At 43.1% G+C, this 27,281-nt stretch overlaps 1 protein-coding gene across 2 annotated transcripts in view; it reads left to right on the top strand.

The window, feature by feature from the left end:
- Window positions 1-27,281, top strand: part of dhrsx (dehydrogenase/reductase (SDR family) X-linked) — a 393,322-nt gene that overhangs the window by 332,430 nt on the left and 33,611 nt on the right. For both annotated transcript variants that reach the window (XM_073044204.1, XM_073044203.1), the window contains exon 6: window positions 16,791-16,998. In XM_073044204.1, the coding sequence (XP_072900305.1) occupies window positions 16,791-16,998 (208 nt within the window). The remainder of the gene's footprint in view (window positions 1-16,790; window positions 16,999-27,281) is intronic.

The following is a 27,281-nucleotide window of genomic DNA, read 5'->3' as shown; positions in this document are numbered from 1 at the left end:
GTGAAAAATTGTATATGGAACCGAAGGAGATAGCACTTTTATCTGCCACCACATTCTGTTCCTATCCTGACTGTTGTGTGGCATAGGCAACAATCCTGAGATTACTGCACTTGAAGTCCTGCTTTTCAGCTTCCTTCCTAACCCCTTGTATTTTGTTTGCAGGACATCCTCCTTTTTTTCTACCTCAGTCATTGGTACCTATATGTACCACGACTTCTGACTGCACACCCTGGCACCTGGGAGGCAAACAACCACCCACATTTCTTTTTAGAATCCACAGAATCGCCTATCTGTGCCCCTAACTATAGAGTCCCCTACTACAGAAGCCATCTTCTTCATTTCCCCACCCTTCTGAGCCATAGGGCCAGACTCAGTGCCAGAGGCACAGCTGCTGTTGCTTCTCCCAGGGGCATGGCCACAGGGGGGGCTCTCCACTATATGTTGCTCTGCCTTTCTTCTCCTGACAGTCACCCATTTATCTGTCTCTTGTAACTTCTGGGTTACTACCTCCTTGTAGCTCCTGTCTATCACCTCCTCACTTTCCTTAACAAGCTAAAGGTCATCGAGCTGCAGTTCCCTAACACGGTCTCTAAGGAGCTGCATCTCGATGCACCTGGTGCAGATGTGGCCAACAGGGAGGCTGGTAATCTCCCGAAAATCCCACATCTGACTCCCGGAACAGAACACTGGCTCTACAGACATACCACCTTTTCTTCAAGAGTTGAATAAGAAAAAAGAAATGAGAAATTAACTTACCTACTTACCTTGCCTCCACCTGTTCTTGCTGAAGCCCTGTTGAGCCAAAGCCTTACCACTCTGATGATGACTGTTCCCGTGATGATTGCTCTGCTAGACGGTACACCTCTTTTATGGATACTGCATTTTTAAAGCTTTTTGTTGGACTTTTGCAGGAATGCTTCTATTGCATCTGTGCCATACTCTAATCAAGGACTCTTGTTAAAAAAGCTTGCTGCTTTTTAAGGTTCTTCGCCGGACTTGCATGGGAATGCTTCGACTACATCAGCCCTGTCCTCTAATCAAGGACTCCCATTGAAAAGCTTCCTGCTTTTTAAAGACATATTCAGACTTTGATGATAAATTTACTTTGAACTTTGAACTTTGTTGGTGGGCTGTTGGATTTCCTGGATTATTTCACCGCATCACCTGGTCTTTATGTAAGAAGCTTTCGAAGGAAGCTTCAAGTTCTATGGAGCTGCTTCTTTTCCTACTGCAGGATGAGTTCCCAGTGCTACACCCACTTGCGTTTGCGTTTAATTTTCAGATCCTGAAGTGCTTTTGCAAGTACGATTAAAATAAAAGTGACGGAACACTTCTCTCCAACCACTGTTCACATCTGCGGGACAGATGGTGGTACAGTACTCTGTGTTATTCTTCAGTCAGCTCTTGATAGCTTGCTCTCCACATCCAATTTCAACAGCACCCCTGGCATCACCTAGGAGCCTTGGAATACAATTGTTCTTGGTATCTTCATGAAACACCTTGCAATGACTGCAGAGGTAATTGCATTGCTTGGTAGGAATCCATATATCCAAGTAAAGCTTACTGAAGGATTCACAAGTAATATAAACGCACCTTGTGGATGGATTATAAGACACGATCTGGTATGAAGCAGCTGAAAATGCCAGTGACTGATGTTCTTTCCACACGGGACAGGTCCTGTAAATCCTGTTTTATGCTATCTTTACAGTGGGGAAGAAGTCACATATTGGAACAACTGTGGAAATGAACTGAGTCCGGAAATCCACAATTCTGAGAAACACTGAGTAAGTGTTTGCAATATACAGTTTTGTGCATGCGTCTGATGTTGCAGTGAGGTTATCTACTGCATCAGAGGAAGCGCACAAAATGCTGGAGGAACGCAGCAGGTCAGGCTGCCTCCAGGGAAAGGAATAAACATTCAAACTTCCTGGCCTGAGACCTTTCATCAGGACTGGAAAGGAAGGCCAGAATAAGAAGGTGGGGAGAGGGCAAGGAGTACAGGCTGGCAGGTGCTAGATGAAGCCAGGTGAGGGGGAAGTGGGATGGGCGGGGGGGGAATGAAATGAGAAACTGAAAGGTTATGTGAGGAAAAAGGGCTGAAGAAGAAGGAATCTGATAGAGAGAAGAGTGGACCATGGGAGAAAGGGAAAAAAAGGAGGGGTAATACATCATCGCACTAAACTGCACCCCAACCATAGCCTTCCATACCTCTGACATTCATGTACCTATCCATAAGATCATGACATAGGGGCACAATTAGGCCATTTGGCCCAACAAGTCTGCTCTGCCTTACATCATGGCTGATTTTTTATCCCTTTCAACTCTTTTCTCCAGCCTTCTCTCCATAACCTTTGAAGCCAATTAATCAAGAACCTATCAACCTCTGCAGACTCGATGGGCAAAATGGCCTATTTTGGCTCCTATGTTTTATGATCTTGTGGTCTTAAATATATCCATTGATTTGCGCTCATTCTTCTAAACTCCAGCGAGTACAAGCACAGAGGCATTAGATGATCCTCATATGTTAATCCTTTCATTTCTGGGTTTATTCTAGTGAACCTGCTCTGGACCCTCTCCAATGCCAGCACATCTTTTCTTAAGTAAGGGACCCTAAACTTCTCACTATAGTCCAAATGCAGCCTGACCAAAGCCTTATAAAGCTCAGCATCAGATCCTTGTTTTTGTGTTCTAGTCCTCTTGAAATGAATGCTAAAGTTGCATTTGTTCCTGTCTACTGTCTCAACCTGCAGGTTAACCTTTAGGGGATCCTGCATGAGGATTTCCAAGTCGCTTTGCACCTTCTACCGAAGTGCATGACTATACAATTCCTGACACTGTCCTATTTGCCACTTCTTTGCCCATTCTCGCAATCTGTCTAACTCCTTCTGCAGATACCCTGTTTCCTCAACTCTACCTGCCCCTCCACCTATCTTCGCATCGTCCATAAACGCAGCCACAAAGCCATCAATTCCTTGATCTAAATCATTGACATATATCTATAAGACCAAGATATTGGGTCAGAAATAGGCAATTTGGCCCATCAAGTCTACTCTGCCATTTCATCATAGCTGATCGAATTTTCCTCTCAGCCCCAATCTCCTGCCTTCTCCCCTTCTCCCCTCATGCCCTGACCAATCAAGAATCTAAAAACCTCTGCCTTAAATATACATAAGGACTTGGCCTCCACAGTTGCCTTTGAAAAAGAATTCCAGAAATTCACCACTCCCTGACTAAAGAAATTCCTCATCATCTCTGTTCTAAAAGGACACCCCTTTATTTGGGGGATGTGTCCTCTGGTCTTCGACTCTCCCACCATAGGAAACATCCTCTCCACACCCACTCTATCCAGGCCTTTTACCATTCGATAGCTTTCAACAAGGATACCCCTTATTCTTTTGAATTCCAGTGAATACATGCCCAGAACCATCAAACGCACTTCATATGACAAGCCATTCAATCTTGGAATCATTAGTGAACCTCCATGGAACCCTTCTCCATTTTCAGCACATCCTTTCTAAGATATGGGGCCCAAACCTGTTCACAGTACTCAAACTGAGGCCTCACCTGTGCTTTATAAAGTATCAACATTGCATTCTTGCTTTTAAATTCAAGTCCTCTTGAAACGAGTACTAACATTGCATTTGCCTTCCTCACCACAGACCCTCAACCTGCAAATTAACCTTTAGGGAATCCTGTACAAGGACTCTTAAGTTCCTTTGCACCTCAGTTTTTTGTATTTCTGCTCCCTTTAGAAAATAGCCAACCCAAAGTGCATAATCATACACTTCCCAACACTGTATTCCATCTGCCAGTTCTTTGCCCATTCTCCAAATCTGTCTAAGTCCTTCTGTAACCTCTCTACTTCCTCAAAACTACCTGCCCCTCTACCTATCTTCATATCATCTGCAAACTTTGCAACAAAGCCATCAATTCCATCATCTAAATCATTGATATATAATGTAAAAAGAATCGGTCCCAATACAGACCCATGTGGAATGCTACTAGTCACCAGAAGCCAACCAGAACAGGCTTCCTTTATATCTACTTTTTGCCTCCTGCCAATCAACCACTGCTTTATCCATACTAGAATCTTTCCTATAATACTATGGGCTCACATAAATATTCTGTGCCTTCCGAATTGCTTCCAGAAATTCCAGCCATTGCTGCTCTGCCATCATCCCTGCCAGTGTTCTTTTCCAATCAGTTCTCACCAACTCCTTTCTCATGCCTTTGTAATTCCCTTTACTCCACTGTAATACTGAAATATCTGACTTTAGGCATCCTCATGTTTGGCACCTTATCCAATGCATTCTGACAATCCACGAACACAACATCAACTGCTTCTCCTTTGTCTATACTGCTTGTTACTTCTTCAAAGAATTCCAACAGATTTGTTGGGCTAGATTTTCTGTTGAGGAAACAGTGCCTCCAAGTACCTTGAGACCTCATCCTTAATAATTAACTGCAATATCTTCCCAACCACTGAGGTCAGACAAACTGACCAGCAGTTTCCTTCTGCTTCTCTCCCTTGTTGAAGAGTGGAGTGACATTTGCAATTTTCCAGTCTTCTGGAACCACTCCAGGATCCAGTGATTCTTGACCAATCATTAATACATGCCCCACAATCTCTTCAGCCACCTGTTTCAGAACTCTGGGGTGTGAAGGATTCAGAAATCTGGTCCAGGTGACATATCTATCTTCAGACCTTTCTGCTTCCCAAGAACCTTCTTTCTAGTTATGGTAAGTTGATTCTCTTCATGACTCCTGACACTTAGAACTTCCACAATTCTGCTGGTATCTTCCACAATGAAGGCTGATGCAAAACACTTCTTCAGTTCATCCGCCATTTCATTGTCCCCATTACTACCTCTCCAGCATCATTTTCCAGTTGTCTGATATCCACTCTTGCCTCCCTTCTATACTTTATCCATCTGAAGAAACTTTTTGTATCCTCTTTTATATTATTGGCTAGCTTATTTTCGTACTCTATTTTTACCTTCTTAATGACTTTTTTAGTTGCCTTCTGTTGAAAATGTAGTTGGGTGGGTTAGTAAGATTGCAGATGATATGAAGATTGGTAGTGTTGTGGATAACATAATGACTAGCAAAATATTCAGCAGGATTTACAGTAGATCGGTTGCAGATATGGGCGGAGAAATGGCAGGCGGAGTTTAATCCGGCCAAATGTGAACTGTTGCACCATGGTAGGTCAAATGTAAAGAGACAGTACACTGCTAAGGACAAAACCCTTAACAGTATTGATGAGCAGAGGGATCTCGAGGTCCCAGTTTGTAGCTCTTGATATTGCGGTTAAGAAAGCCTACGGCATGCTTGCATTTATTAGTCAAGGTATTGAGCTCAAAAGTCAGGAAGGTATGTTGCAGGTTTATAAGACTCTAATTAGGCCTCAACTGGAGCATTGCACACATTTCTGGTTGCCCCATTATAAGAAGAATGTCGAGACTTTTGAGAGGATGCAGAAGAGGTTAACCAGTACGTTGTCTGGATTGTGATTTCCATTAAGTAGACAACATCAAACAAAGAAACCTGTGGCCCATCAGTGCAGTTTCTTCACCTATGCCTTTCTATTGATGATGAAACTCTTAAGTTAATAAGAAAAACACATACTCAGAATTGGGATTAAAAGATTCTTGACTTTCTCTTCACCATCTACACCTCGGACTTCAACTACACCACAGAGTCTTGCCATCTTCGGAAGTTTTCTGATGACTCTGCCATAGTTGGATGCATCAGCAAGGGAGATGAGTCTGAGTACAGGGCTACGGTGGGAAACTTTGTCACATGGTGCGAGCAGAATCATCTGCAGCTTAATGTGAAAAAGACTAAGGAGATGGTGGTGGTCCTGAGGAGGGCTAAGGCATTGGTGACCCCTTTTTCCTTCCAAGGGACAATAAACTGGACTGGTCAAAGAACACTGAGGCTGTCTACAAGAAGGGTCAGAGCCGTCTCTATTTCCTGAAGAGACTGAGGTCCTTTAACATCTGCCAGACGATGCTGAGGATGTTCTATGAGTCTGTGGTGGCCAGTGTTATCATGCTTGCTGTTGTGTGCTGGGGCAGCAGGCTGAGGGTAGCAGACACCAACAGAATCAACAAACTCATTCGTAAGGCCAGTGATGTTGTGGGGGTGGAACTAGACTCTCTGAAGGTGGTGTCTGAAAAGAGGATGCTGTCCAAGTTGCATGCCATCTTGGACAATGACTCCCATCCACTCCATAATGTACTGGTTAGGCACAGGAGTACATTCAGCCAGAGACTCATTCCACCGAGATGTAATACTGAGCGTCATAGGAAGTCATTCCTGCCTGTGGCCATCAAACTTTACAACTCCTCCCTCGGAGTTTCAGACACCCTGAGCCAAAAGGCTGGTCCTGGACTTTATTTCCACTTGGCATGATTAACTTATTATTATTTAATTATTTATGGTTTTATATTGCTATATTTCTTCACTATTCTTGGTTGGTGCAGCTGTAATGAAACCCAATTTCCCTCGGGATCAATAAAGTATGTCTGTCTGTCTGTCTGTCTGTAAGGGGTAAAGGGAAAGGCAGGTGGATGGGGTTGAGAAATAAAATCAGCCAGAATTGAATGGTGGAGCACAGTTGAAAGGTCAAATGGCCTAATCTGCCCCTTTTATTTGAAAGTCTAATCAAGAAAATTGGACTGTATGTAATACTATTTTAAGAGCTGTTCAGAAATTCTATTTATCCAACAACAGAGAAAAAGCAAGGTCATAATTGAAGATGGAAGCCAATTTAAAAAATCAACAAGCTTTTATCAAAACTAGGAAATATGAACAAAAAAGATATTTAATTTCATCCCACAGGAAGTCTTTCCCATTTGAAACACTTGTAATACCATTACCCCAGGAAAGCAAGCTAAGTGCTTGGAGAAACATCACCTGGCACTTCTGAACCCAGTGAAACGTCCTGACAAGGTGATGGAACGATGGAGAGAGAGACAGACAAGACTCCACACTCCGGAGCAGAAGGTGGCGGTAATGCACCATGAAGCTGGGTGCCAACCGCCTTAAAACAAGAAGAAGAAGAAGAAGAGGAGAGAAAGAATAAGCGAGGGAGAGAGAGATTCTGTTGTATTATTTTGATAGCCCTCAACACTGTCCACAACCATCAATTTTTGTGTTGTTTTCAAACTTGCCAACCAGCCCATCTCCATTTCCTCCCACAGTCCAAAGACATACCAGATAGGTTAATTGGTCAGTGTAAATTGTCCCGTGAATAGGTTAGGGCTAATCAGATTTGTTGAGGATTGTTGGGGCAGTATGGTTCAAAAGGCCAGAAGGGCCTACTCTAAGCCATACAACTAATATAAAATAAAATAAAAAATTAGTGCCCAAGTCATAAATAGCTGCAATGTGGCTTTCAGCAATTTCTATTTTTATTATTAATGAGGAATCTATCTTTTCTGTTTCTAGCTAAAAGTTGAATAATATTTAAATGAGTGATGCTGTTTGTAGCTCAGGATTGGATTGAGCATCATAAGAAAGTAAAAGTACAGCAAGAGCAGCTCATTTGGGGCTCTTGGGACTGCGCCACCAATTAATAGGATAGGACCATAAGATATAGGGGCAGAATTAGACCATTTGGCCCATCGAGTCTGCTCTACCATTCCATCATGGCTGATTTATTATCCCTCTCAACGCCATTCTCCTGCCTTCTCCCTTTAACCTTTAATGCTCTTACTCATCAAGAAACTATCAGCCTCCACTTTAAATATACCCAATGACTTGGCCTCCACAGCCATCTGTGGCAATTAATTCCACAGGTTCAACACCTCCCCCCCCCCCCCACCCCGGCTAATGAAATTCCTCCTCTCCTCTGTTCTGTAGCTTCTATTTTTAGGCTGTGCCTGTTGATGTTAGACTTTCCCACTATTGGAAGCATCCTCTGCACATCCAGTTCATCTCAGCATTTCATGGCTGCTCCATAATCTCAGTGCAATTTTCCTGTGCTAACCTCATATATCAAAATCTATTGGTTTCTGTAATGAATATGCTCACCAATTGAGCACCTGTTGCCGTTTTGATGGGAGAATTTGATGATGATTGTAAGACTCTTGTATGTTTCAATGAGTTTCAATTCTTCTAAAGTTTAGAGATTGTGGACCCAGTCTATTTAATTCTACTAAAGGGGTGGTCACTCTCCCAGGAGTCAATGGCCCAAGAATCAATGGTGTGAAACACCACACAAGATTCTAGAGGAGCTCGGCAGGTCAGGCAACATCTATGGAAAGAAATGGACAGTTGATGTTTTGAGACCCTTTATTAGATGTCTTCTGATCCAGTGAGTTCCTCCAGCATCTTGTATGTTGCTTCAGATGCCAGCATCTGCATCTCTTGGATTCCAGTCAACTTGCTGAACCCTTGTTTCATTCCTTCAGTCACAATTTTGTAATTGTGAGAATCTTCTCAAAGCTCTATTGCACAATCTTACAATCTAGATGGAGCCTTCACTTTGTGAGTGCCTGGGGCGTTTTTATTAACATCGACCAAGGATTGTAAAATTTGGAATATCTCCAGGACAATGCCTAGCTTCCATCAGTATTTGCATAATTAGAGTCATTTACCATGTCTGCGAAGAGACTGCTGAGAAATAACCTTAACTCTTGTCTACTCAAGCACAGGAGGAACCCGACACAATACACTATCCTTATATACGTGGTTTTGTTGTTTAGTATTGCAGCAGCAGGACACAGGAAATGCCCTGCTGCTTTTATACAGCTTTCATGCATCTCACCCAGTACTAAAGAGTAAATTTGCTACTAATTTGGGATATTAGCTTGTAATTACTCCCAAGTATCCATCATTCTGTGTCTAAGAACCCTATTGACTAAATTACTACTTTCAACTTGCTCCCGGGATAATCGGAAATCCTGTAAATGTTCATTTTCTTATGAAATTAATCCTTGATCATCTATCGAAGGATTGAATGAAATAACTACACTGGTAAGCCACAGGTTTCTGCGTTTGACTAACACACACAAAATGCTGGAGGAACTCAGCAAGTCTGGCAGCATCGACTGAGAGGAATAAACGGTTGACATATCGGGCTGAGACTGGAAAGGAAGGGGGAAAAATCCAGAATAAGAGGGAGGAGTACAAGCTGGCAGGTGAGACCAGGTGGATGGGTGGGAGAGGGATGATAAAGTAAGAGGCAGGGAGGGGATAGGTGGAAGAGGCTGAGGACTGAAGAAGAAAGAATATGATAGGAGAGGTCAGTGAACCGTGGAAGAAAGGGAAGGAGGAGGGGCAACAGGGGGAGGTGATTGACAGGAGAGGAGAAGAGAAGGATTGTGGGGGTAACCAGAAAGAAGAATCGAAAAAGCAAGAAGAACGGGGAGGGGAGAAAATACTGGGATCCTCCTGCACTTTGTTGTTCAATTATCTGTAGTTTTTTTCTTATAAATTTAAGAGCTTCATTGTCTATAGAAAGGAATGAATGAAATAACTTCACTGATAGCCTGTACGTTTCTGTATTTGGTGCTGACCTCTTAATGGAATTCAGAGTATGAAGATTGGCATCTTATTGAGGACAGTGCAGTTGTACTGGAGACATTGTTTTTAAACTGGATATAATCATAGTGCCCTATAGGAGCAAAATTAGATCTTTCAGCTCATCTGCTCTGCCTTTCAATCATGGCTGCTACTTTTATCTCAACCCCATTCTCTTGTCTTCTCCATGTAACCCCCTAGCACCACCCCCTGTACTGAACAAGAATCGATACATCTGTGCCTTAAATATTGCTAATGACTTGGCTTCCGTATCCTTCTGATTCACCACACCCAGCTAAGGAAATTCCTCTTCTCCTCTCTCAGAAAGGAACATCTCTTTAATATATTCGGGATTTGACATTAGATCTGGTAGTGTGCAAAAATGTATGCCTACACAATACAATGAAATATGTTTATTGAAGTAACAGTGTGTGATAAGTATTTATACCATGTAGGATGTCACAAATGTATGTTTACAGGATATGTCACTGTGTGTGTACTGAGCTGGGTTTATTCAGTGTGAGTATGTTCTGGATATGATTAGTTTCTATATCCTGTAACACACACAAAATGCTGGTGGAACACAGCAGGCCAGGCAGCATCTATAAGGAGAAGCACTGTCGACGTTTTGGGCCGAGACCCTTCGCCAGGACTAACTGAAAGGAACGACAATAAGAGATTTGAAAGTAGGAGTGCGAGGGGTAATGCAAAATGATAGGAGAAGACCGGAGGGGGAGGGGTGAAGCCAAGAGCTGGAAAGGTGATTGGCAAAAGGGATACAGAGCTGGAGAAGGGAAAGGATCATGGGACGGGAGGCCCTCGGAGAAAGAAAGGGGGAGGGGAGCACCGGAGGGAGATGGAGAACAGGCAGAGAGAGATAAAAAAAGGGAGGGGGGAAAAAAACTAAATATATCAGGGATGGGGTAAGAAAGGGAGGAGGGGCATTAACAGAAGTTAGAGGGGTCAATGTTCATGCCATCAGGTTGGAGGCAACCCAGCTGGTATATAAGGTGTTGTTCCTCCAACCTGAGTGTGGCTTCATTTTGACAGTAGAGGAGGCCATGGATGGACATATCAGAATGGCAATGGGACGTGGAATTAAAATGTGTGGCCACTGGGAGATCCTGCTTTCTCTGGCAGACAGAGCGTAGGTGTTCAGCAAAACGGTCTCCCAGTCTGCATCGGGTCTCACCAATATATAAAAGGCCACACCGGGAGCACCGGATGCAGTATACCACACCAGCCGACTCACAGGTGAAGTGTCGCCTCACCTGGAAGGACTGTCTGGGGCCCTGAATGGTGGTGAGGGAGGAAGTGTAAGGGCAGGTGTAGCACGTGTTCCACTTACAAGGATAAGTGCCAGGAGGGAGATCGGTGGGAAGGGATGGGGGGACGAGTGGACAAGGGAGTCGCGTAGGGAGTGATTCCTGCGGAAAGCAGAAAGGGGGGGGAGGGAAAGATGTGCTTGGTAGTGGGATCCCGTTGGAGGTGGCAGAAGTTACGGAGAATTATACGTAGGATAATTCTGGTGGGGTGGTAGGTGAGGACAAGGGGAACCCTATCCCGAGTGGGGTGGCGGGTGGTATATCCTGTATATTGATCTGATCACCGTGCATACTTTATAGGTTCTCCCAGATTGCAGCAGAGTTCTGTTCCTATGTTACGGCCTTGTTCCTCCAGCAGCCTCATTGTGGCCACCAGAATATCATGAGTTTTACAGTAGACGGAGCAAAGGGGCTTGACAAAGCCGTTCTCCAATCTACATTGAGTCTCATTGCTGTAGAAGAGGTCGCACTGAAGCCCGAGTATAGTAGATGACCCATCAGACTCACAGGTGAAGAATTGCTTCACCTGGAAGGACTATTTGGGGCCCTCTGTGGTGGTGAGGAAGAAGGTGTGGGACAGTTGTAGCACTTCTCACACTTTCAGGGATAAGTTCCAGGAGGGAAATGAGGATTTAGTCATTAGGGTTTACTGAAGATCTACAGTTAAGGAATTCTGTACTGACTGCGGAGACTTGACTCACAGAGAGGAGTATATACAGGTTAGTGTGACATTTCCCTTGTACAAGGGCAGCTAACAAAACTTCTAAATATACTTCTGACGAAGGGTCTCGGCCCAAACGTCGACAGTGCTTCTCCTTATAGATGCTGCCTGGCCTGCTGTGTTCCACCAGCATTTTGTGTGTGTTGTTTGAATTTCCAGCATCTGCAGATTTCCTCGTGTTTGCTCTTAAATATACTTCTGCTGAATTACTCTCACTGCAATCTGCAGCCTGTAATTTCCCTATACTTTTGAACAGTCTTAATGAACTAGAGATTTCATAACCTCGAAACGTACATCACCATGTCTGGAAGAGGGGAGGATTCCAAGCCAGGCTGAAATGCCGAGGAGTGAAACTCCCTCTACCCAGTATCTTGTTAGCAAATGTACAATCGTTAAAGAACAAGTTTGGGGACCTAAGAGCAAGATTACTGTATCGGAGTACAGTACTCACAGCATTGCTGTAGCATTGCTACTCACAGCAATAAGGAATTGCTGTGTTCCATGGTTCTTGGAGACATGACTCAATATGGACATGCAGGATACATTGATAAGACCCACAGGGGTCTCAATACACTGAATGGACTGGACTGCTGATTCGCAGATGGCAAAAGGTGGGAATCTGTGTTTTGTGATTAACTCTTTGTGGAGTTCAGACACAGCAGTTTTGTTGCACACTCATTCCCCTGACCTGGAACGTCTGATAATTAAGTGCCGACCAAGAGCCTTCTCCTCCATCATCCTACCCGCAGATTACCTACCACTAAAGGCAGATGTTAAACAAGCACTCGATGTTTTAAATGCCATGATTAACAAAGAAGAAACAGCCTATCCCGATGCCTTTCAATCATTGTCAGGGACTTCAGCCAGGTTTGTTTGAGGAAATCTCTGCCCAATTATCATCAACATATCAACTGCAGCACCAGGGGTCCCAACACACTTGACCACTATTACACTACAATTAGGAATGTCTAGACTGTACTTTGGGAAATCTGATCACTTAGCTGTCCATCTCCTATCTGCACACAGGGAGAGGCTAAAGAGCAAGGCCCAGAGATAAGGACAACAAAGAGGTGGTTGCAGGAGGAAGAGGAGAGCAGCTGCAGATTTGCTTTGAGTCAGTAGGCTAGGCTGTAATCAAGGACTGACTCATCAGAGGATCTGAACGAATACATCACAGCTGTCACAGACAAGTGTGTCCCTACAAAATCATTCAGAGTCTTCCCTAGCCAGAAGCCCGAGATGAGATCTGCAATTTGCTGAGGGCCAGATCAGAGGTATTCAAAGTCTGGAGACCAAGTTAAATACAAGAGGTTCAGGTACAGTTTCCAGAAAGCCATCTCACATGTGAGGTGGCAATTCCCGACCAAACTTGAGTCATTGAAGGATGCTCGACAGCTGTGGAAGGACTTGAATGTTATCACTTCCTACAAAGTGAAATCAAGCCACATGCAGTAGGTGACAACAGATGAGTTCAATGCCTTTTATACTCGCTTTGACCATCAAAGCATTGAGACACCTTCACAAACTCCCACAGCCCTGGATAACCCTATGATTTCCATCTCTAAGCCCGACATGAGAGCATTCTTTTAGAAGAGCAAACCCACGGAAAGCATCCAGCCTAGACAGGGTACTTAGCCAAGTACTAAAGACCTATAAGACCATAAGATATAGGAGCAAAAGTAGGCCATTCAGGCCATTGAGTCTGCTCCGCCATTCAATCGTGGGCTGATCCAATTCTTCCAATCATCCCCACTACCCTGCCTTCATTCACCCCATACTCTTTGATGCCCTGGCTAATCAAGAACCTCTGCCTTAAATATACCCAATGATTTGGCCTCCTTTGCCGCTCATGGCAACAAATTCCACTGATTTGCCACTGTCTGACTAAAGTAATTTCTCTGCACCTCAGTTCTAAATGGACGTCCTTCAATCCTGAAGTCATGCCAACTTGTCCTAGACTCCCCTACCATGGAAATAACTTTGCCATATCTAATCTGCTCCGGCCTTTTAACATTTGGAATGTTTCTATGAGATCTCCCTTCATTCTCCTGAACTCCAGGGAATATAGCCCAAGAGCTGCCAGACATTCCTCATATGGTAACCATTTAATCCCTGGAATCATTCTCGTGAATCTCCTCTGAGCCCTCTCCAATATCAGTATATCCTTTCTAAAATAAGGAGCCCAAAACTACACACAATACTCCAAGTGTGGTCTCATGTGTGCCTTATAGAGCCTCAACATCACATCCCTGCTCTTATATCCTATACCTCTAGAAATGAATGCCAACATTGCAATCGTTTTCTTCACAACTGACTCAACCTGGAGGTTAACCATTAGGGTATCTTGCTTAAGGACTCCCAAGTCCCTTTTCATCTCTGTATTTTGAATTCTCTCCCATCTAAATAATAGTTTGTGTTTATTTCTTCCACCAAAGTGCTTGTCCATACACTTTCCAACATTGTATTTCATTTGCCACTTCTTTGCCCATTCCCCTAAACTATCTAAGTCTCTCTGCAGGCTTTCTGTTTACTCAACACTACCCACTCCTCCACCTGTGCTGATCAACTAGCTGGAGAGTTCACTCATCAAATGTGAAGTGCTTTGAGATGTTGGTGATGAAACATATCAATTCCTGCCTGAGAAGAAACTTGAATCCAGTCTAATTTGACTGCTGGCACAACAGGTCCACAGCAGATGCCATTTCATTGGCTCTTCATTCAATGCTGTCATGGCGTGTGGCCAAGTGGTTAAGGCGTTGGACCAGCGATCTGAAGGTCATGAGTTCAAGCCCTAGCCGAGGAAGTGTGTTGTGTCCTTGAGCAAGGCACTTAACCACATATTGCTCCAGTCCACCCAGCTGAAAATGGGTACCTATCCAGGGGGGAGTCTCGTACTCTCAGTCACTTCACGCCATGGAAACTGGCATAAGCACTGGCCTGATGAGCCTATAAGGCTCGGGACAGACTTTAACTTTAGCTCACTCAATGCTGGAACATCTGGATAGTAAAGATGCGTTGCATTGACAACAACTCAGTACCATCATCCCCTCAAAACTAATCCATAAGCTTCACGTCCTAAACCTTAATACCTCCTTGTGCAACTGGATCCTTGATTTCTTCACTTGCAGACCTGTCAGTTCAGAATGGCAAAGACATTTCCTCCACAATCTCCCTCAGCACAGGTACGACAGTACAGTGCAATGCATAAAACTACTATAGTACTATGCAAAATTCTTGGGCACCTTAGCTTATATATGTGTGTGTCTAAAACTTCTGCACAGTACCATACCTCTATAGGCAAGTAATCTTTGTCAGGGTACCAAGTAAGTATAAGTGATCAGCTCTTGTTGCTATCTTCCTTCAAGTGATTCTTGCTGGAAAATTTCTAAGTATACACAATGGGTCAGAGTAGGATCAGGGTTGGTTGGTTGGTATCTTCATTGTGGAATGGCCTACTGATGATCACACCCACAGTTGCAAACACATAAAGTCGGAGTGTGCCAGGGTGTCCATATGACCGTATCCGCCAAAGAGAATGCAGGCAAATTGTCCCAAAACAACATAAATTGAGGTAAGTTTGGTTATGTTTGTTCAGTCATAAGATGTGGGTGTTGCTGGCTAGAGCAGCATTTATGGGCCGTTCCTAACTTCCTAGTCTCTGTGGCTTGCTCAGATGTGAGTCAGACTCAGAAACCCAGTGGGTTGGTAAGACCCTGTGCTGATGCAGGGTCTTGACCCAAAATGACAATTCCTTTCTTCCCACAGTCGCTGTTTGACTAGCTGACTTCCTCCAGCAGGTTGTTGTTCAAGTTTCTGCCATGTACAGTCTCTTGGTTCTCAGGTATGAGACATTCCCATTGTTTTTGGGTCAATCAACCAGGTGAGGCAAGAATGGGAGAATTCCCTTCCCTGAAACAACCCAGCTGGGTTTTGAGCAGCTTGATTGATTCCTAGTTGTCATCATTGATAATGATTGCTGAGCTTGGATAAGGTCATATATCTCTGGATTAATGACCTATGTTTCTAGATATTAGTTTGGTAACCTAACAACTGTGATGCCATCCTCGTGCTCATCTACACTCATGACTTTGTTTAGTGAATGATCAATATTTGTGTGCTGTTACTCTCTATCTGTCTATCTATCTACTATATCTATCTATTTCATTATTTTTTCTTTAACATATAACATATAACAATCACAGCACGGATGTGATTCTTTCCTTTTTTCAAAGAGTCATAGTCATAGAATAGTATAGCACAGAACAGGCCCTTCAAACAATCTATTCGATGTCCAACCATTTAAATGGCCTACTCCCATTGACCTGCACTGGGACCATAGTTCTCCATTCCCCAATCATCCGTGTACCTATCCAAAATTTTCTTAAATGTTGAAATTGAGCTCGCATGTACCATATGCTCACAACTCATTCCACACTCTCACCACTCTCTGAGTGAAGAAGTTTCCTCTTCTGTTCCCCTTAAACTTCTCACCTTTCACCCTTAACTTATGAACTCTGGTTGTAGTTCCACCCAACCTCAGTGGAAAAAGCTTGCTTACATTTATCCTATCTATACCCCTCATAATTTTGTATACCTCTCTCAAATCGGCTCTCAATCTTCTACATTCTAAAGAATACAGTCCTAACCTATTCAATCTTCCCTTATAACTCAGGTTCTCATTCATTCCTTCTTTTGTTCTTTCTCTCCTTTCTTCCAGGACTTAGTGGTGTTGGACCTGAGGCTCCTGTACCTCCTGCCCAATGAAAGTAGTGGAAAGAGAGCGTGGCCTGGATGGTGGGGGTCCTTGATAATGGATGCTGCTTTCTTGTGGCACCACTCATTGTAGATGTGCTCAATGGTGGGGGAAGTTTTACCTGTGAGGAACTGGGCTGTATTTATCACTTTTTGTGGACTGTTCTAATCTTAGACATTGATGTTCCCTTCCTCCCTATCCCGCCCCCCAACAAGTCCACACCACCTATGTGACCAGTTAGCCTACTAACCCGTACATGTTTGGAATGTGGGATGGAACCAGAGCACCCGGAGAAACCCACACAATCATGGGACGAATGTACAAATGCACAAATGCATTACAGACAGCAGCGGAAAAGCAGGTCACTGGCACTGTAATAGCATTACACTACTCTGAGTGGTGTTCAGCATATGGATGGTACATTATTGACCCGGTATTATCTGGTGTGTTCTTTGTGCAGGACCAGCTACTCGTCCCACGGAGCTTATGCCCAGAGCAAACTTGCTCTTGTCCTCTTCTCGTACCAACTGCAGCAAAGGCTAGCAGCTGAGGGGAGTCACATAACTTCGAACGTGGTGGATCCGGGGGTCGTCAACACCGATCTATACAAACACACCACCTGGCTCTTCAAACTGTGCAAGTGGTTATCTTCCTGGTTACTCTTCCAGGTAGGAGGCTTTGGCTGTGCATTTCTCCTAACTGTTGACTCCAGAATCGGGTTGAAACTTGCTTTTCTCCATAAAGCCAATGCAATGCAAATTCACCCTGTGTTGTTCATGCTGTGATGGGTTTAGTTAGACATACAAAAATGAAACTGGGAATAATACTTGAACTCATAAGGCGTATAAAGCATCTTTTGCACATTGGTTGTTTGTCCATCTTTGTGTGTAGTTCTTCATAGATTCTATTTTATTTTTTGTATCTACTGTGAACACCAACAAGAAAATGAATCTCAGGGTAAAATACGGTGACATTTATATACATTGATAATAAATTTACTTTTGAGCTTTGAACTTTGAACTGTGACTCACTACTCTAACCTCACAGAGCAGTTTTTTGATTCAGGTCCGTGTCTCCAATGGAATATTGAAGAGTGAATTACTGCTAGAGACCCCATTCATTCACCACAAGATCAGTAAATGTAGGAGTAGAAGGAAGCCATTCAGCCCATGAAGCCACCACTATTCAATGATGGTTGATTTATTTTCCCTTTCAGCACCTTTCTCCTGCTTTCTTTCCATAACCTCTGATCACCCTTACTAATCAAGAACCTTTAGATGAAACATTAAAGCAATACCTATTTTATATCTAATGTGAAGGCAAAAGATCCCTTGGCACTCTTTCTGCTAGGCATTGGATATTCAACATTGATTAGATAGCAATTAGTGCAGCCAGCTGAAAGATCCCGATTCTATTCCCATGGCTGTCAGTAAGGGATTTTTATGTTCCCCGTATGACTGCATGGGTTTCCTCTGGGTGCTTTGATTTCCTTCCACATTCCAAAGTACAGGTTAGGGTTAGTAAGCTGTGGGCATGCTATATCAACACCAGAAGTATGACAACACTTGCAGGATGCCCCCAGCATATCCTTGGACTGTGTCAATCATCGGTGCAAACAATAAATTTAATTTTTAACCTGGAGTAAGATTTGAACCCCAGCCTTCTGAACCATAACCAAAAATACCACCAAATGAAAACAAGCAGCTCATTTCCTGTTACAATTATACTGGAGAATAAAATGCTGCTCTTTGCAGGACTTCAATTTGAGTAGCAAATACTCCCAGGGTAGTAATCACTTGCATCAATGAGTAACATTACTTTATCCGCAGTAAGGTCCCCCCTTAACTGCAATTAATCAGGTCAACAGCAGATACAGTAGATAATGACCAGAGTGGCGCCAGAGTGTTTTTCCCTCTCCATAGATGCTGCCTGACCTGCTGAGATCCTCCAGCATTTTGTGTATAATGCTATTGCTTTCCAGCATTGACAGAATCTCTTGTGTTTAAGAGGCTATGTCGACTCGGAAGGGTTGAACAAGCTTGGATACTTGCCTAGTGAAAAGAGTAGAACAAAACAAGACATGATGGAGAGCGTGTCACCAACAGAGTCATACGATATGGAAACAGGCCCTTGGGCTCTCTGACTCCATACTGATCACCGTTTACACAAATCTTACATTAATGATGTGATGTAATGAGATAATGAAAGAATTTGGCAGGATACATAAAAGAAGATGCTGAGATACAGGAAAGTTTGGAAGTAACAGTCATATGGACTTGATAAGTGTAATGTATGGATTGATTTCTTGACCTCCGCCCCCCCCCCCCCCGTAGCACTACATATTAATCTGTTGTCTATGCATGCATATTGTTCTCTCTCTCTCTCTCTCTCTCTCTCTCTCTCTCTCTCTCACTCACTCACTACAATGTAAATATACCAGTTAGTTATATCCTGTGTGTGTACTTTTATTTCATATGTATGTAGTTGTGCACAGACACAACAAATTGGTGATGAATATGAAGCTGAATGTCAGAAAATATCATGAACTGCACCGACAGTTCCAGGATGAAACAGCGAGAGCTAAACAGTACGAGGAAGCCGTCATGGACGCTAACAAAGGTGTGAGTACAGCATAGCACACAGTGAAAGACGCGCTGAATTTAAAGTGAAAATAAAGTTGGGAAAGTTGACGAATTTGATAGCGCTAATGAAGACTGGGAGTCATATATTGAGAAGGTGGATCTGCATTGTATTATGAACAATGTCGAGGAGCAAAAGAAAGCCCCTACACTTCTTAGCTTAATGGGTGTAAGAACGCACAGTCTCTCATGTAAACCTGCAAGCCAGCAAGCAAGACGATGGATGAAATTGTTACAATGTTACAAAATCACTTGAGCCCAAAACCGCTGGTAATAGCTGAGAGAGTTAGATTTTACGAAAGGACCCAGTCCAAGAATGAAAGCTTTTCTGAATACTGTACATTGCAGAACTGCGCAAGCTTTCTCAGTACTGTGATTTTAGAGATGACTTTCTGATGCATGAAGAGACAGGTTTGTATGTGGCATGCATAGTCAAAGCACTCAAAAGAGGCTACTATCTGAAAGAGACCGAACCTTAGAACGGGCATTGACCATTGCAATATCATTAGAGACTGCAGCAAAGAATGCAGCAGAAAAGGAAATTAGAATGTGAAATGCACAAAATGTCCCTGAATGGTGCAAAAAACCAATGATGTTATTGATTTGGCAAACCCTCCCATGTTGTTTCAAAGAAAAAGTGTGCAGAAAGCGTCACAGACAAGGTCACGTACAGAGAGTGTGCAAGGCAGACAGAAAGCACAACCGAGTGAAAAGTCTGAAACTCAAAACTAAACAAATGAATTAAGTTCCCGAATGTAAAACGGATTCAGACAACATAGAATCTGACAAAGGGGAACTGTCATGCCTAGAACTGCACAGTATTACTGAAGCAAATCACAAAATCATCTGGATCATAATAGATGTATCTGGTGTAAAACTGAAAGTAGAGCTGGATATAGGGTCAGCTTTGTCCATAATTCCAGAGGCTGACTCCAACAGACTGTTTTCTAAGTTACCATTAGAGAAGACCTGTCTGATGCTAAAGACTTACACAGGTGAAGAAGTATCTCCCAAAAGCAAAGTGAAAGTAAATGTTTCATATGGAGACCAAACACAAGAGTTAGAGCTTTAGGTATTGAAAAGTGAAGGGCCAGCACTTTTTGGACGTGAATTGTTGAGAAAAATCTAACTAGGTTGGCACTCAATCAAAGCTCTCAGTGTGGCATCAACAGGGAACGGCAGCCCAAATGGTAGCATTAACCAGAAACTGGCACATTAATGCTAATTAGAAGGGGATTGGTAAACTCAAAGGCATGATGGCCAGAGTTGACCTGGACAAAACAGCAACACCAAGACTCCATAAAGCACACCCAGTGCCTTACGCACTATGTCCTAAAGTGGATGTTGAACTGCAGAGCTTGGAGGCATCTGGAATCTTCTGCAAGGTAGAATGGAGCGATTAGACCACACCCATTGACCTGGTGATCAAGAAAGGGAAGGCCAGAGCTGTTTACATATGTGGGGATTTCAAGGTGAGCATCAACCCTGTGCTGCATACTGTGCAGTATCCCCTACCACGAACAGAAAACTTTTTTGCATCTTTGGCAGGCGGGGGAGGTTTTCAGGGATTGACTTGTCACAAGGCTATCTGTAATTGGAGATTGAAGAATCAAGCAGGAAGTTCCTTACAATCAACACTCACAAAGGACTGTTCCAGTATAATCGTCTCATCTATGGCATGATATCAGCTCCAGCACTTTGGCAAAGAGCAAACCAAGTGTTCCAAGATATCCCAGGAACAACATGGTACCTTGATGACATCATCATGACTGGTCAAAATTGATGAAGGCATCTCTAGAATCTTGGTGCTTACCAGGCTGTGTGAGTATGGTCTGCGCGCAACAAGAGAGAAATGTGAGTTTTTCAAGAATGATATCCAATATTGTGGACAAACAAGACTTACATAAGACTGAAGCAACGCTACAGGCTCCCAAACCTGAAAATATGTCACAACTCAGGTAATACTTGGGCCTTGTAAACCACTACCACTGGTTTCCCCCAAACATTGCTACAGTGCTGCACCCATTGAACACACTGTTACAGACAGGAGGAAAGTGGGAATGGTCAGAAAGATGTGAAAAAACATTCAAGAAAACAAAAAGGCTAATAACATCCAATGAACTGCTCACCCATTATGACTCATCCCTGCCCATCAGACTGGCATGCGATGCATCCCCTTATGGCATTGGAGCTGTTTGTCACACATTATGAAAGATGGATCTGAACGCCCAATTATGTTTGATTCAAGATCACTGATAAGCGTAGAATGCAACTACACACAGATTGACCGAGAGACCTTTAGTCTCGTATGGGGAATAAAGAAGTTCCACCACAACCTCCATGGACAAAAGCTTATGCTAGTGAAAGATCACCAACCCCTTGTGTCCATTTTCAATCCCAGGAGGGGATCTCCAGTGATGACCGCTACCCGGTTACAACATTGGGCACTTTTCCTAGAAGCCCACTCTTATGAAATAGAGTTCAAGGGTACCAAACAACACAGAAATGCTGAAGGCTTGTCACATCTTCCATTATTGTTAACCGAAGAAGAAAAGTTTTCATGCTGTGACCAACAGAAGTATTCCACACCACATTAGTGGTCCAGTTGCCAGTAACATATTCTAAAACACAAAGGGAAATAAGGAATGACCCAACATAGTCAAAAGTCTATAAAATCATCATGGAAGGATGGCCAGCTCATGGTGACCCTATGTTTCCAGAGTTCTCAGCGAGACAAGACCAAATCGAATGACAAAGAACGTTGATGTGTGGATTTCTTGTTGGGGTTCCCTCTAAGGTGCACACCAGAGAGTTAGAAAATCTCCATGAAGAATACCTGGATACAGTCAAGGTGAAGAGTCTCACCCAGAGCTGCATGTGGTGGCCGGCAATAGATAAAAAGATTGGAAATATGGCCATAAGCTGTTTAGGATACCATAGAGTTCAAAATGCACCCCCACAGGCACCGTTACACCTGTGGGAGTGGCCGTTGTCACCATTGCAAAGAGTAGAAATTGACTTCGCTGGGCTATTCATGGACTCCCATGTTTCTGATTGCTGTGAATGCTCACTCCAAGTGGCCGGAGGTTAAACCAATGAAGTCCACCACCTCAGCAAAGGCTGCCTCTGCTCTGAGGACTACCTTTGCCAGAAATGGCTTACCTGAACAAATTATGTGTGACAACGGAACAATTTAAGAAGGAGTTAGATATGGCCCTTGTGGCTAAAGGGATCAGGGGTATGGAGAGAAAGCAGGTACAGGGTTCTGAGTTGCATGATCAACCATGATCATACTGAATGGCGGTGCAGGCTCGAAGGGCCAAATAGCCTACTCCTGCACCTATTTTCTATGTTTCTATGTTAATACATGTCAGAAGAATTCCGACGGTTCATGAAGAAAAATAGCATCAGACATCACAAGCCAGGTTCTCACCACACAGCAATGAATGGGTTAGCTGAAAGGTTTATCCAAGCCTTCAAGAAGTCCATTAAAGTAATGGACAATGAGGACATTTCTCTACAGCACAAGGTGGACAACTTCCTTTTTGTATATTGGAACTCTGTTCGTGCAACGACAAATCCAACAGCTGCAAAGCTATTCATGAGCAGGAATCTGAGATCTTGCATAGACCTCCTGAAACCAGATCTATGGAGGGAAGTGCACAATAAACAGTTCAATTGCTAAGTGATTCAACAAGGTTCTTCAAGATTGGAGGAAGTCCTAGCGCATGATTACCGAGAAGACAAGTGGACTACCAGTAGGATAGCTACAAAAACTGAACCACTGATGTACACAGTGGATGTTGGAGATCAGTCAAGGAGACGTCATGTGGACCAGATACTGGATGATCAACCAAAGAATGCACCTGAATCAATTGCATCTAACAAGACGGACACATTACAGTCACCAGCCTTACCTCTCAGTGATGATCATGTCACTGATAGCAACGTGGTGTTAGACAAGACATCTACCAAACCTGATGGCACTCCACAGGTCCAGAGGCGTTATCCTGAAAGGAACAGAGTGCCACCCAAAACACTGAGTCTTTAGAACTGTGAAGTTAGATATGAACTGTTATTCTGAAAGCATTTTTATTTAGAATATGGGTTTATGAAAGGGAAATTAAATGTTTTGCGCAGATACAGTTTTATGTTGCATTGATCTAAAGAGAGAGGAAGTGTAATGTATGGATCTATTTCTTTTAGAGTAATAACCCCCTCTGCCCCGACCACCACACATTGATATATTGCCTGCGCAAGCATTGTGGTCTAGTGTTACCCATTGTTTTGTCCCTCTCTCTCTCCCGCACCCTCTCATTGCAATGGGAATACACCAGTTAAAGCCATTTCACACATGTGTGTTTTTATTTAATCGATATGTAGTTGTGCACAGACACAACAATAATCATTAACAAGCCCAATGGGTAATTCAAAGGCAATGTCATTACTCAGAGTGGGCAGAATGTTTGCCCATTACCACATGCCGTAAGTGAATGCCATAAATTCATGTAAAGGAAAGCTGAATATGTGGCTTTCGTTAAAGTTTATTGTCATTCAGCTGTAAACTGTATTCTGCCAAATCAGACAACGTTCCTTGGATCAAGGTCTACAACACAATACATACGTATAATTCACACACATAACACATAAAAGTAATATTACCACAAATAAATTTACAGGTAATAACGGTGCATATATGACGCAAGTTAAAAAGTAAACAGCATAACACTATTGGAACTTCACACATGATGAGACCTGGGTGGTAGTAGGGAATTCAGTATTCTTATGGTCCGGGGGAACAACCTGCTTCCCATTTCTAACAGTTCTTGTCCTAATGCCATAGAGATGAAAGTTGCTGGTAAACCTTTATCGATGTGCAACAGAGAGCTACTGTCATACAGAATGACAGTGCAGTACTCTAGCTGCAGATCACAGATCACAGAACACTCCAGTGGGTGATTAGGATAGCTCAGCACATCATTGGGACTCAACTACCGGACTTGGAAACAATCTACAACGCTCGTAACATCATTAAAGACCCATCCCATCCTGGACACTGTCTGTTCAATCTCCTGCCATCTGGTAGGGGATGCAGAAATATCTTAGCCAAGACAGTGCAACTGAAAAATAGCTTCTTCCCGAGGGCTGTTGTGCGACTGAATAATGCTACACTCCAGCTTTCCAATGACCTTTGAGTGTTATGGACTATTAAAATCACTTGTTGCATGTCAAAATGGGAACTCTTTTTTTATTAATCTGTACTGCATGCCCTGTAAATATGTGTTTTGCTCAGACTGGAGTAGCGCCCGGTGGATGGTGGGGCGGATATCCGTCCCTATCAAAGGAGGTGTAAGGCACTCCTTCCCTCCGCCAGACTACGGGTCCCCCTTAGGCAAGGTGTAGCACCTGCTTAGCACTGATCATGGTCACGTCAAGCCATGGGAACGGGTGATGGATGGTCGTACGAGCAGCTGGTGTATATCATTTGGCCTGGTTATGCGACCATTGACACCGGGCAGACAATCTCTGAAGAGTATTGATAATGGCTAGGGTCACCTGTCTTGTAAAGACATCGCCCAGATGAAAGCAATGGCAAGCCAATTCTACAGAAGAAATTGCCAAGAACAGTCATTGTCATGGATAGGGAAAAGAACAAGAACAACAGCATCAAGGAGATATTGGAAGACGATGATCGCCCACGTCATGTAACAAGAGAAAATCTGCAGATGCTGGAAATCCAAAGCAACACACACAGAATGCTGGAGGAACTCAGCAAGTCAGGCAGCATCTATGGAAATAAATAGATAGTCCTATTTTCAGGCCAAGACCTTTCTTCAGAACTGAGAAGGAAGGGGGAAGGTGCCCAAATAAAAAGGTTTGAGGGTGGGGGAGGGAGAAGAAAGCGATATGTGAAGCTGGAAGGGTGGGAAGCTCCAAGCTTGAGAAGAAGGAATCTGATAGAAGAGGAGAGTGAACCATAGGAGAAAGGGAAGGACGAGGGTATTCAGGAGGCAGTAATAGGCAGGTGAGAAGAGGTAAGAGGTCAGAGTGGGGAATAGAGGAGGTGTGAGATTTGCTTACCAGAAGGACGAATTGATACTCATGTCATCAGGTTGGATGCTACCCAGATGGAATATAAGGTTTTGCTCCTCCACACTGAAGGTGCCTCATCGTGGCACAAATGGAGGCCATGAATCAACACATTGGAGCATTCTGATTAGAGTAGCACCACAATCTTGTCTTGAACAATGACAATAAAATTGTATATGAAATAGGATGGAAGGAAACAACGTGAAACACAATGGGCAATATAAACTTGTTTGGTAGTATGGCCTGCTACATACTGTGGAATTCTGTTATGTTTCCTCTGAGCATAAGTCATTGCGTCCTGAGTGTGTGGGTATGGAAAACTATTTATCAGTCAGTAATATTTTTGTAGCTACTGTGTGTCATCTATAAAGGAGCACAAAACTACACAGCTGTGCAGATGCTCTGGATCTGCTTTTGCTTAATCCACAGCTAAAAGTTTATTTTCTTCAGATAGGAAGCTCAAACTTCACAGATGAACAACTTAAAACAAGATAACATCAGCATAATAATTCCAAGACAATTCTAACAGAACTGTTGTGCTTTATTCTAACACAAACATTCATGTTCTCTAGCAAAAGGGACAAGGCACAGAAAAAGCAGAGTATATATTAAGTTTATCTTCTGTTATCAAGGAAGATATCACTGTCTACAGTTTAATGTCTCTGCCTTTCTGGCCCGTAGTCTGACAGATTTAAAATCACATGGCGTACAAAATCAGTAATCAAGTCACTGCGTGAACTTCCTTTCATTTCTACTTAATAAAGACTTTGCTGTGGTTATTTTAAAACAGGCATAGACATCTCATGCAAATAAAGACCATGAGATATATGAGCAGAATTAGGCCATCTGGCCCAATGAATCTGCTCTGCCATTCAATCTGGCATTTTGTGTGTGTTGTTTAAAGGGGATCTGAGCCACAATTTTTTCACACGGAGGGTAATGGGTATGTGAACGAACTATCTGAGGAAGTAGTAATGGTGTGTACAATTACTATGTTTAAAAGACATTTAGACAGGTACGTAGATACAAAAGTTTTAGACTGATATGGACCACAGGCCAATACTATAGGACTAGCTGCAGTACACAACTTGGATGGCATGAACAGTTAGGGCTGATGGACCTGTTTCCATGCCGTATAACTGTGTGACTCTCTGAAGAAGAAATGAGACTGGATCAGATCAGTCATCGTGATGTTCAATAGTGAACTGTGTGGCTGGGCACAGCTCAAGTGCCATCTATAAATTTGTTGTTGACATTACTGTTGTTGCCAGAATTTCAGATGACGAAGTGTGTACAGGAATGAGATATATCAGCTAGTTGAGTGGTGTCTCAGCAACAACCTTACCCTCAACGTCAGTAGGACCAAAGAATTGATTGTGGACTTCAGAAAGGTTAAGATGAGCAAACACACACCAGTCCCCATAGAAGGACAATAAAAATGAGCTTTTTCAAGTTTCTGCATGTCAGTATCTCCGAGGAACACTCCTGAGCCCAACATATCGATGCAGTTACAAAGACTGCAGGACAGTAGCTATATTTCATTGGGTGTTTGAGGAGATTTGGTATTTCACCGAAGACACTCGCAAATTTCAACAGATGTACTGTGGAGAGCATTCTAACTAGCTGCACCACCATCTGGTAGTGGGGGGGTGGGCAATGAGATGGCACAGCACAGGAATGAAATACATTGCAGAAAGTTGTAAACTCAGTCATGGGCCCCAACTTCTCCAGCATCCAGGACATCTTCAAGGAGCGATGCCTCAAGACCGCAGACTCCATCATTAAAGACCCCCATCACCAAGGACATACCATCTTCTCATTGCTACCATCAGGGAGGAGGTACAGGAGCCTGAAAGCACACACTCAATGATTCAGGTACAGTTTCTTCCCGTCTGCCATCAAATTTCTGGATGAACATTGAGCCCACGAACACTACCTCACTACTTTTTTTCTCTCTTCTTGCACTACTTATTTAATTTATTTAATATATATACTTTTAACTGTAATTTACAGTTTTTATTATTTTGTATTGCAATGTACAACTGCCACATAACAACAAATTTCACGACATATGCCAGTGATATTAAACTTGATTCTGATTCTGATTCTTCGATGGACTTCAGGGGCCCCATTGCCCACTCACAGTTCTGTTTTGTTATGCTCTGATATTGTACGTAGCAATTCTAATGGCTGTGTGGCATGCTCTTATCTTGGTTTTAATA

Source organism: Hemitrygon akajei, chromosome 4 (assembly GCF_048418815.1).
Source record: "Hemitrygon akajei chromosome 4, sHemAka1.3, whole genome shotgun sequence".
Lineage (NCBI taxonomy): Eukaryota > Metazoa > Chordata > Chondrichthyes > Myliobatiformes > Dasyatidae > Hemitrygon > Hemitrygon akajei.
The sequence above is the reverse complement of the archived record's forward strand: the minus strand, read 5'-3'. Positions and strand labels throughout refer to the sequence as shown.